General features: G+C 40.3%; 1 protein-coding gene across 7 annotated transcripts in view; it reads right to left on the bottom strand.

Annotated features, from left to right (window-relative positions):
• Nucleotides 1–11,273, bottom strand: part of LOC131361567 (TSC22 domain family protein 1-like) — a 38,581-nt gene extending 27,308 nt beyond the window's left edge. For 3 of the 7 annotated variants that reach the window (XM_058402804.1, XM_058402803.1, XM_058402806.1), the window contains exons 1-2: nt 8,212–11,273; nt 6,118–6,213 (exon numbers count right to left, since the gene is read on the bottom strand). In XM_058402804.1, coding sequence (XP_058258787.1) covers nt 6,118–6,213; nt 8,212–10,316 — 2,201 coding nt within the window. In that variant the 5' untranslated portion in view covers nt 10,317–11,273. The remainder of the gene's footprint in view (nt 1–6,117; nt 6,214–8,211) is intronic. The other 4 variants (XM_058402802.1, XM_058402807.1, XM_058402801.1 and 1 more) reach the window with 3 other exon arrangements.
• Nucleotides 11,274–12,585: the final 1,312 nt, after the last annotated feature.

Here is a 12,585-nt window from a genome sequence, read left to right as displayed (position 1 = left end):
GCCAGGAGAACGGTACTTGTCTGACTGCATTGTGCCAAGTGTAAAGTTTGGTGGAGGGGGGATTATGGTGTGGGGTTGTTTTTCAGGAGCTGGGCTTGGCCCCTTAGTTCCAGTGAAAGGAACTCTGAATGCTTCAGCATACCAAGACAATTCCATGCTCCTTTCAGTTTCAAAGTTTCAGACCTTAATCAGCTCGTTAGATCTGATGCATGGCAACAGCTGTCATTAGTAAATGCCAATTTCAAAGCTTTACAAATACTTTGACTCTTCAAACCTTGTGCACACACTTGCGGACACTCAACAACCATGGGTTCCTCTAAGCAGCTGTGTAAGACTCTGAAAATGAAAGTTATTGATGCCCACAATGCAGGAGAAGGCTACAAGAAGATAGCAAAGCGTTGTCAGCTTGCAGTTTCCACAGTGAGAAATGTAATTAAGAGATGGCAGTTCAGGGGAACTGTGGAGGTCAAGATGAGATCTGGAAGACCAAGAAAACTCTGAGAGAACTGCTCGTATGCTGGTCAGAAAGACAAATCAAAACCCCCATTTGACTGCAAAAAACCTGCAGGAAGATTTAGCAGACTCAGGAGTGGTGGTGCACCATTCCACTGTGCAGCGATGCTTGCACAGACAAGACCTTCATGGAAGAGTCAGCAGAAGAAAACCTTACCTGCGTCCCCATCATAAAATTCAACGTCAGAAGTATGCAACAGAAGATCTACAGAAGCCTGATGCGTTTTGGAAACAAGTGCTGTGGACTGATGAAGTTAAAATAGAACTCTTTGGCCACAATCAGCAAAGGCATGTTTGGAGAAAAAAAGGAGCAGCATTTCATGAAAAGAACACCTTGCCAACTATTAAGCATAGGGGTGGATCTATCATGCTTTGGGGTTGTGTTGCAGCCAGTGGCACAGGAAACATTGCACGGGTGGAGGGAAGAATGGATTCCACTAAATACCAGCAAATTCTGGAAGCAAACATCACACCATCTGTAAAAAAGCTGAAAAGAGGATGGCTTCTACAACAGGACAATGATCCTAAACATACCTCGAAATCCACTATGGAATACCTAAAGAGACGCAAGCTGAATTTAAACATCATTGAAAATTTGTGGGTAGATCTTAAAAGAGCTGTGCATGCAAGACGACCAAAGAATATTACAGAACTAGAAGCCTTTTGCAAGGAAGAATGGGAGAAAATCCAAAGTACAAGAATTGAAAGACTTTTAGCTGGCTATAAAAAGCGTTTGCAAGCTGTGATATCTGCCAGAGGAGGTGTGACTAAGTACTGATTATGTAGGGTGCCCAAACTTTTGCACAGTGCCACAATAATGTTTTTATTTTTTATCTTTATTCAATTTATGGCATAAGAAGTAACTATGCATCAATGTTTGCTGAAAATATTGTGCATTTTTTCCCATTTCCAAGAGAGACTGTGTTAACATCTTTTCAATTAAAAAATCACCAAAATCTGTTATTTATCAAGGGGTGCCTAAACTTTTATATATATATACTTCTGTATATATATATATATATATATATATATATATATATATATATATATATATATATATATACAGTCTTATGCAAAAGTTTAGGCACATATTAGTATATTAGTATATATACACATATATATATATATATACACATATACACACACTATATTGCCAAAAGTATTCGCTCACCTGCCTTGACTCGCATATGAACTTAAGTGACATCCCATTCCTAATCCATAGGGTTCAATATGACGTCGGTCCACCCTTTGCAGCTATAACAGCTTCAACTCTTCTGGGAAGGCTGTCCACAAGGTTTAGGAGTGTGTTTATGGGAATTTTTGACCATTCTTCCAGAAGCGCATTTGTGAGGTCACACACTGATGTTGGACGAGAAGGCCTGGCTCTCAGTCTCCGCTCTAATTCATCCCAAAGGTGTTCTATCGGGTTGAGGTCAGGAGTCTGTGCAGGCCAGTCAAGTTCATCCACACCAGACTCTGTCATCCATGTCTTTATGGACCTTGCTTTGTGCACTGGTGCACAGTCATGTTGGAAGAGGAAGGGGCCAGCTCCAAACTGTTTCCACAAAGTTGGGAGCATGGAATTGTCCAAAATGTCTTGGTATGCTGAAGCATTCAGAGTTCCTTTCACTGGAACTAAGGGGCCAAGCCCAGCTCCTGAAAAACAACCCCACACCATAATCCCCCCTCCACCAAACTTTACACTTGGCACAATGCAGTCAGACAAGTACCGTTCTCCTGGCAACCGCCAAACCCAGACTCGTCCATCAGATTGCCAGATGGAGAAGCGCGATTCGTCACTCCAGAGAACGCGTCTCCACTGCTCTAGAGTCCAGTGGCGGCGTGCTTTACACCACTGCATCCGACGCTTTGCATTGCACTTGGTGATGTATGGCTTGGATGCAGCTGCTCGGCCATGGAAACCCATTCCATGAAGCTCTCTGCGCACTGTTCTTGAGCTAATCTGAAGGCCACATGAAGTTTGGAGGTCTGTAGCGATTGACTCTGCAGAAAGTTGGCGACCTCTTTGCACTATGCGCCTCAGCATCCGCTGACCCCGCTCCGTCAGTTTACGTGGCCTACCACTTCGTGGCTGAGTTGCTGTTGTTCCCAAACACTTCCACGTTCTTATAATACAGCTGACAGTGGACTGTGGAATATTTAGGATCGAGGAAATTTCATGACTGGATTTGTTGCACAGGTGGCATCCTATCACAGTTCCACGCTGGAATTCACTGAGCTCCTGAGAGCAACCCATTCTTTCACAAATGTTTGTAAAAACAGTCTGCATGCCTAGGTGCTTGATTTTATACATCTGTGGCCATGGAAGTGATTGGAACACCTGATTCTGATTATTTGGATGGGTGAGCGAATACTTTTGGCAATATAGTGTATATGCACATCACTGTATATATCACTGTATATATATACATACACACACAGTGGTGTGAAAAAGTGTTGGCCCCCTTCCTGATTTCTTATTTTTTTGACAACAAACAAACAAACAAATGAGACAGAAAGTAGTTGAGATCTATCAGTCTGGAAAAGGCTATAAAGCCATTTCTAAAGCTTTGGGACTGCAGCGAACCACAGTGAGAGCCATTATCTACAAATGGTGAAAACATGGAACAGTGGAGAACCTTCCCAGGAGTGGCCGGCCGACCACAATTACCCCAAGAGCGCAGCGACAACTCATCCAAGAGGTCACAAGAGACCCCACAACAACATCCAAAGAATTGCAGGCCTCACTTGCCTCAGTTAAGGTGAGTGTTCATGACTCCACCATAAAGAGTCTGGGCAAAAATGGTTTGCATGGCAGAGTTCCAAGACGAAAACCGCTGCGGAGCAAAAAGAACATAAAGGCTCTTCTCAGTTTTGCCAGAAAACATCTTGATGATCCCCAAGACTTCTGGGAAAATACTCTGTGGACTGACGAGACAAAAGTTGAACTTTTTGGAAGGTGCGTGTCCCACTATGTCTGGCGTAAAAGTAACACCGCATTTCAGAAAAAGAACATCATACCAACAGTAAAATATGGTGGTGGTAGTGTGATGGTCTGGGGCTGTTTTGCTGCTTCAGGACCTGGAAGACTTGCTGTGATAAATGGAACCATGCTGCTGTCTAGAGACAGTGATCTCTATAACATTAGAAGAGTGATCTCTATAACTTTAACCGTGGCAAGGTTATTGATGCCAGATGAGCTGGTTTGATTTTTTCAACCAGAAACCGGAGGTGGCAGTGGCAGTTTTACAGGTGTTCCTAATAAAGTGGATGGTGAATGCATATCTGTTTATTCATAGGTTTTAATGGGATATGAAAACCCTTCCTTATTGGAAATTTAGACTATTGCATCATAAGAAACTGCACTGTGCACTTGAAAGGAAAAGAATAATCCATATCAGGCTGGTATGCCTGCGGGTTACCAATATATAGTAGCCTAAAGTGTTGTTCCTCTTATACCACAGCAATCTGCCAACAATTACAATGCTTAATTTATTAGTGAACAAAATATCACACAATTTACCAGCTTATAATGGTGTTTAACATTCAACAGACAAATTAGTCCCTATCATCACTTTCATTATAGGCACAACAAATGTTCCAACAGCACTTCTTTTTCTCTGTCTCTAACATTACCTCACTAGAAAAATTGAGTTCCAAAAATCCAACGTTTTATCCTTTCAACACCAGAGGAACAATAATGTATGATTAGATGCCCAGCAAAAAAAAAGAAAAAAAAAGGACTTTTTTTAATAGTAAAGCATGCATTGATACCTTATCTTATCAAAATTTCCACGGGAACTTCATCTCAGGAATTTTGGAAATTTAACAGGAATTTATGGGAATTAATGTGAATTAATTTAAATTTTTTAGAAATTTGGGGAAATTTATATAAACTGTATATACAAGTTTGGTCATGCAAGCAAACAAATGTATAAATGAGACTTTTATTTAATTGTAAGTAGAACTTTAATTAATTCTTTCATTGAACAACACAAAAGCATTAATGTTGAATGTAAAAAAACATTTTTCTTTATGTTTGCTGTAAAACGAAAGCATCCCCCACCCTTTCCCTTCCAAAAAAAAGCCCCATTCAAAACTGTAATCTCCAGGTTCAGATGCAGAACTGTGGCTTCAATATTCTTGTGATAGTCAGAGCCTGGAGAATAGGGGGAATTCCCTGCTTAAGTAGTCAAGGGGGATTGTGTGTGAAGGCGGATGGTCTTTTTTAGACAGTGTTTTTTTTTTTTTCCTCTCACCTAAATGTTTGCACAGTCAGTGTATTTGTTTTTACAATGGTAAAATTGTGTTGCACAATGGCTTACACACAGCACAATAAGGTTTTAAAAATAAATTAATGTAATATTTATGTAATTTACATGACTACTCACCAAGATGGACATTTTTTTTAACTATTTTATGTGCAAGATTCAAGAAATTATCAGTGCATGTTATGGAGGTGTGGCCTCAATAGCCCTGCAGTGCTGTGTGCATGTGATTAAGGAATATACAGGATAGAAATTGCATTAAATCTGGTTGTTTGTTGCTTGGTTGTTTCAACTACATTTAAGTTCCCTGTTACAGGCTAACCTGCAATTTTGCAAATTTCCAGTTTATTCCCATGGAAAATTTCCAGCCTTGAAAATTCCTGGAATTTTGCAATCCTACTTGATACACAGATGGGCTTGGGATTTGTTGACCCTAATAAATAATGTAAACAAGTCGCTGCACCTGTTTCAACTGATTCTAGAAACTTTCTACCAAGGTCTCAGGATGTGCCATGAAATTGCCATGCCAACCTGCTACTGTAAACGAAGCTTGCAACGCTTGCCCCACCTCTGGGGCCTTCTGAGTCCTCCAATGTTCTGTGAGTGACACTGATGAGCTGCGCTGCTTGGACAAGTTGAAATCATTTGAACATGAGACACACGAGGGGCTGCAAAAGATGCGCGAGCAACAGACAAACACATTCGTGTATTCATTAAAAAATAATGGAAAAAGAATTAGGAATAAAACACATTCTGTGTGAATGACCAACACATTTAGCACACAAATATGGCACAAGACAAATCTGCATTAAATTTGCTCGTTCATCATTGTCGTGTTTCCGTGCCACTGAAGCTCTGCTTTGCAAAGTTTGCAACACTTGCCGCGGAATTTAATATGAAATGCTCCCATGCCTTAGAGGACTTGCGTGGCACACTTTCACACTATCCAACGTGCCTGTACTCTCTGCCATTCTTCCGATGTGCGCCAGGATTGAATGCGTGGTGATGTGCACCAGCCAACGAATCAATAATCCGTTGACAACAATTTTCATTATCGATGATTATTGTTGTTTCTGTTTCTGAATCACATTCAGCATACACACAAATACACTTGGAAAGAAACAATGGAGCATAATGATGTTTTTGCTGCGTCAGGATAAAAATCCTCTTATACTTAATCAGAATTGGCACCAGTAGGCTACCATGAGCTGGTGAAAGATGAAATGGGACAACCTCAGTTGTGTTTATGGAGTGCACTAATAAATTAGGCAAAATGATAGACTTGATCAGGTTTCTATTAGGTGACTAAGGTTTTACAGTATGTGATTATGCTTACCTGAGTGCTGATCTAGGCAATAAATACACTGCCCTGATTCCAGTACTTCCAGAGGCATGTCTGCCCTGTTTTGCCATTATGCTACAGTATGACATACTGCAATCACATAAATCAGCCAACATCAACACAAAGACTAAGCATACTTGCCAAACAAGCATGTTAACCAATGCTAACAAAGTCCTGAGCTAGAACAGAACCAAATATGGCAGGCATGAATGGATTAAAAAACAAAAAACCCAGGACAATAAATTCCATGGTTGATTTGGGATGTCTAAAAGGTTCACTACTGTCACATGTGGAATACACTCAGTATCCACTTAAGTACACCTGTACATTCATGCAGTTACCTGCATGCAATGCAAAAAGTCATACAGATATAAGTCAGGAGCATAAAAAAATGTTCACATCGATGTCAGAGAAATTACTTTTTTTTCATTCTGATGTTTGATTATGACATGGATGCTGGAATCATATGGACTGGTTTGAGCATTTCATAAACTTCTGGAATGTTCACACACAAACAGTCTCTATACAGTACACAGGTGCAAGGAGCAGTGACTTTTCTCCTGGAAATGCCTTGTTGATAAGTCAGAAAAAATGGCCAGATTGGTGAGTCCGTGCCCAGATTCTTGTTATTGGCTTGCAGGAGTGGAACATTAAGTGGTCTTCTGATGTTGTAGCCCATCTGTCTGAAGTTTGTGTTGTGTTTTTCAATATGATTGTCTGCTCATCATAAATGTAAAGAGTGCTTATTTGAGTTACTGTAGACCAGCTTAAACCAGTCTGATCAGTCTCCTATGATCCTTCTCATCAAGAAGTAGTTTCAGCCTGCAGATGCTCCTTCAGAAAAGGCTTTTTGACTTTTGCACTTCTGAGTAAATTCTAGAGACTCTAAAGTGGTCTGTAATATTCCCAGGAGATCAGCAGTTTCTGAAATACTCAAAGTATCCCAACTGGCATCAACAACCACAACAAGATTAAAGGTCACAGATATCACACCTTTTCTTCATTCTGATGTTTCGTGTGAACATTAACTAAAGTTCATAACCTTATCTGCATGGTGTTTTGCAATGTGCTTCTGCCATATGATTGGCTGACTGTATAACTACATGAATGCACGTTCCTTATAAAGGGGACTATGAGAGTAAGACCTTTCACAATTAAAAAAAGGGCTCAGACTGAAATGGTTTAGGTTTAGCATAATACTAATTTTCCTGAATAGGTAGGAAAATTGATTGAATAACTGATAAAAACAGAACTGCCTGTAGACAGAAACAATATCTGAAGCACAGCCAAGCACAGCAGCCACCTCATTATAATCCAGCAAAATAGGCTGCTGATTTACAGTGGTGATGGCAATTACAATACGGACTGTACAATTGTATTAATTTGAACTTGACAATGCCTGCCGTCACAAAGAAGGTCGAAAACATATTTAAGGGAAAAAAATGACAGGTAAAGTGCATATGCAAATGAGGTTGATCTTATTAAATGAGTTGGCAGTGTGTTAATATAATATAAACATTTTAAAATCTTTAAATAACCTGTAAACAATCAGGTAAGTATTTCCTAAATATTAACATCCATAATACATCACATTTATATGGCATGAACATTATTTACAAGTATGTATAACACTTACAGCAAAACAAGAAGCCAACTGATATTCACATCACAACCCCTGGCTGTCTGACGTAGGGTGCAAGCATTGTTTAGATTCAGTGTTTCCAAGGTGACGCAAGTTTTAGCTGGCAAGGCAAGGGCTAATAGAGAGAATGAGCAGGCAAAGGCTGAAGTCAATCAGCCTTTGACTTCTCATAAGGCAATCTTAATAATGTCGGCCCTGCTGACTCTACGTAGAACTATTGAGATGCAGCAAAAGACTTCGACAGATGACAAAACTGGCTGAAGAAAGAAGCTTGAATATAGAGGTTGAAAATAAAATAATTGTGTTTTACAATCCTAATCCTTTCAGTGGTAAAACCACAAGAGAGCACTTGGTGTTTTGTCTCTGCATGAACAATAGTTTGAAAATGCATGAAAATGTTTGTTTCATTTTTATTAATATACATTTGAGGTCAGAATAACTCTTACCTGTCTTCATCTGTGCCCGCAGATATGGCTAAAGCACTGGAACTACCCTCCTGTCCAAAACTGGTACTTGCTTCAGAGCCACACTGTCCAGTAAGCCCTGACACACTGCCTGTTGCCAGCCGGGGCAAAGAAAGTAGGGATTGGTGTTGGAAAAGTAGACGGCCGGCATCTTCAAGCTGGGAGGCAATCAGAGGTGCTACACTACTATAAGAGTCTCTTGCTGAGGGAATCTGGAAGGACTGGCCTCCCTGGTGATGCAAGGCCAGACCTAGCCCACCAGAGTGATCGCCAACAAGACCTTCATGCAGGAGGAATGGAGGAATGGCTGGTTGAATATTGCTCTGAACAGAAGAGGAAGCTATACTAGGTGTAGTCTGGCCTGTATTCAATAACATTGGTTGGGGTGGCTGATTAGAAATGGCCTGCTGTTGCTGCTCTGTAGGCATTTGTAGTTGATGTTGCTGGACCTGATTTATTGTGCTTCCTTTTAACACCACCATCTGTGGAACTGAAATGTGGGGCCTTGGAGATACAGACTGTGGGACGGTCATTGTGAGTGTCCCAGCTGGAAAGCTAGGTCCTGAAGTAGCCCTAGGTGTTACACTGCTCTGAACTGGTAGCATCTGTTGAGACTGAGCTGGGGCCTGGGTGCCCTGTGCATAATCTACTGAAGGCTGACTCTCAGTTCCTAATAGACTTGGGACTAAAACAACTTGTGGGTTTTTAGGGGGTGCTACAGGTGGTGAAGTAAGAATGTGTATTCCAGCATCTTGGGAATGTGTGTGAAGTTGAGAAGTATTTTGGGAAAGACTTGGGTGAAGAACAGAGACACCAGGTGGTACACAGGTCTGTTGGTTAGGCTGTATTCCTTGATCTCCTAATCCACTCATCATGCTACAAGAGGAATCTCCACTGGTACTTTCACTCTCAGAATGGACAAAGCTATCCACACTTTGATAGCTAGATGCTGCATCTGTAAATGGAGCTGCAGCAGGAGCTTCTTTCTCATAATACTCTGTGCACATCCACCGTCCCTTTCGGTAGGGTTCTGAGCTGGAGTCCAGCTTTACCACTCTGAAACGGGATGCAATGGCTGTGGAAGACTGAATTTGAGCAGTGCTGGATGCAGTGGAAGGTTGTAGAGCTGTGATTCCTGTTGTACTGTTTCCTATAGGCAATGTTGTGCCAAGAAGTCCTCCCCCAATAGCATTTGACCCAATCACACACCCAGGCATACCTGCTTCACTGGTACCACTTGCAGAACCTGATGCTGAAAATAAGATCTGGTCCACTTTTCCAGTGGCACTAACATCAACAGCAGCAGCTTGGACTGAAGCAGATCTTTGGGTTCTACTCTGAACAACAGACTGCACAGTGGTGCCTGGAGATAGAGCATTGCTATCACGTGATGAAGAGTACACAGTTACCCCATGAAATAGTTGTTGTGGTGTAGGCATTGAGGTCATCCCTTCGTCCTTATGGTGGTTATGGTGATGAATAGTCCCATTTAACATATATCCTGGCTGAACAGTGTGCAGGTGAAGATTCCCTGGTTCATTAGGTGATATAACTCCAGGAGTCTCTCCTCCATGTAGACTATTTAGTGTTTCTTCTGAAGAACTTTTTTCAGGAATCCCTGTGTCCGTGGCCCGCGATACAGACACATCAAGAATGTCAGAAGAGGATAGATCCTCAGTATGTGACTCGTCCATATCATCATAGCTTTCTGTATCATCTGCTATACTGTTGTTAGTGCTAGCACTGACCTGTGCTGGCAAAACACTTGTAATCTGGAAGCCGCTTTTCTTTTTTACTTGGGCCCCAGCACTTTGGTGAGATTGCGGCTGCATGTGTACGTTCAGGCAGGTGGAGTTATGATGAGGTGAGGATGATCCAGCAGAGGGTGCATTGTGGATTAGTAGTGACTTGTGGTCATCAGTCAAGATGGCATTACAGGTCATGCTGACTGCGTTCAACGAGCCAGACGTAGCACTACTTTCCGTGTCACTACCCCCGCGACTGGTAAAAACCGATGCGTGTGCCAACTTCTTGGTTCCGAGAGAATCCCCGTTCGATTCAGATTGATGCATTTCATAAAACTGCATTCACTAAGTAAAGAGAAGCAAATGTACCCGTGCTTTTGTAAAGAAAATAATAATAATAAAATAATAATAATAATAAAGTGTCGGCTAGTGCACGATCTCCGGTTTAAGGACTCATGTAACAAACAGTGAAGCCCAGTTTTAATATTCACAGATCAAACAAAACGTGCCAGCTCATGTGAGACACATGACAATAATCAGCTACAATACTAATCGAACTGACTGGCTGTATAGAGCTTGACAAAAACGCTTAATTAGCAGGTAGGTGCTGGACTCACTAGCTACAATGCTAAAATACTTTCCCAGGCCAGCGATTGCTAGGTTGGTTGCAAACTGACATGTCTGAAATACATGCAGAAGTGCATGTGCGTGTTAAGCATCCATTATCTAAACAAATATTCCTGTCGCTAATTCAGTTTGGAGAAAGTCATCCGTTGTCATACAACGATAGTAGCTGGCTAGATAATTTCATACAAACTTGTCACACGACACCGTCTTATTCATATGGGATCAAACGTTGTAGGACTTGAGCGCTTATTAGTCTGTTTGAATGTTTACTTAAGAAAATGCAACTAGAGCACCTTCTGCAGTGCAGTTCTTGTTCTCTTTTTAGTCCTCTTCGAATGATTGTCAAACTGGTAAATCCATTTCGCAGTTGTTAGAAGGTTTTGCTGTATCATCCTCTTTCCTTTGCTTTTCAGCCGTCCACTGGCATAGTTGAATGTAGTTAGTTAGCATGCTAACAGAAAGGCTTACAATTCATCCCTTGACGACAGAAGTGGGAGGAGACGCGCACCCGGCAGCGTGTACACGGGTTCACTGCTTAGCTGGTTATACAATGAGCTGGACGAATTTAATAAGGACAGAAATGAAAATATCACAATATGATACATTTTACGTTCTGTGATATTATTTTCTTGTGGTTTATCTTTAATTTGCGATTCAGATATGCCTCTACATAGCGAGAAGACAGGGAGTCGCGTGCAAATTACGTCATCAGTCTGAGACGATTTGTATAGCAGTAGCGTTTTTTGTTAGACCGCTTTATATTTTATTTCTGGCTTAAATATTAACAGCACTTTCCCAGATGAATATGACATAAACATCGTCCATATCAGTGAGATGTATGGATCAGCTGATCCAGTCACAGTCTACTGACGTAGACACGAGCTGTGATTTTATTGGACAATTTATGCTACCACATTGTTATTTTGTATACGATTGAACAAGAACATAATAGGACTTATAATTACATTTTTTTCTTATGATTATAAAATAAATTATATGTATTGAGGAAAAAATAACACTAGTAACCAACATAAATGCAATAAATTAGCAAATAGTCATTTAGAGAATGAATCACCTGAAATGGATACATTAAATAATATGTAAAAAATAAATAAATAAATAAGTGAGTGATCACTTTTCAAGATCCACTGAGATGCACTTTCAACAATATATAGCAGTGTTTATCCAATGTGTGGTACAAAATATCTCATACTGTAAAAGTATATACTCTGTTAGCAACAGCATTAATTACCAGAACAAATTCACTTTATGTAATATAAAGAACATTTAATTGATATAAAATTTATATTGCTATTTGCTCGTTTAAACAATAAATAGTGCTGAACATCTACTACCAGTTTTAGAATTCAGTTTGCAAGACTGCTTTTTTTGTTGCACATGGAAAAAACGGCACCCAGCTGTCGGCCGGCAGACTATTAGCCACAGACCCACAGTTATCTGTTTAACTAGCATCTTAAAGTTCTGTTTGGACGTTATATTGTAGCTAGAAGTTTTGGGAATGATGCGACAATGATGAACAGCACTTTTCTGTAACAAAACCAAATAGATTACACTATTAAAATGGATTGCTTTAAGTATTTCAGTATTTAAGTGTGATTCATCTTTTGCTTGTTCAATTTATAATACCTTGAATGGGGCACACTCTTCTTTTGGGGAAAAAAAGTAATTTCCTAAAATTTCCTTTTATAGAGATATTACTTAAGGTATCTCAGTTCACACATTCACTGTTCAGATTTCTGTTGATACCAAGCCTATCTATATTGTTTCTTTAAATGTTTTTTATGGGTTAGAATACTGTTATGTTATATGTCGCCTCCAAGTCTGCCAGATAGATGAGAATTAGAACTAGTTTCATTAGTCAGTTCATCATGCTTGTCTGCTCCCTGGACATGGCCTGTCACCAATAAACTAGGTCTGTTCTGAGACTATGAGCTAAACTGCAAGAAATGCCTAGAAACATCTA

The sequence above is a fragment of the Hemibagrus wyckioides genome, linkage group LG11 (assembly GCF_019097595.1).
Source record: "Hemibagrus wyckioides isolate EC202008001 linkage group LG11, SWU_Hwy_1.0, whole genome shotgun sequence".
Taxonomy (NCBI): Eukaryota; Metazoa; Chordata; class Actinopteri; order Siluriformes; family Bagridae; genus Hemibagrus; species Hemibagrus wyckioides.
Note: the sequence above shows the minus strand (reverse complement) of the source record. Positions and strands in the feature narration are given on the sequence as shown.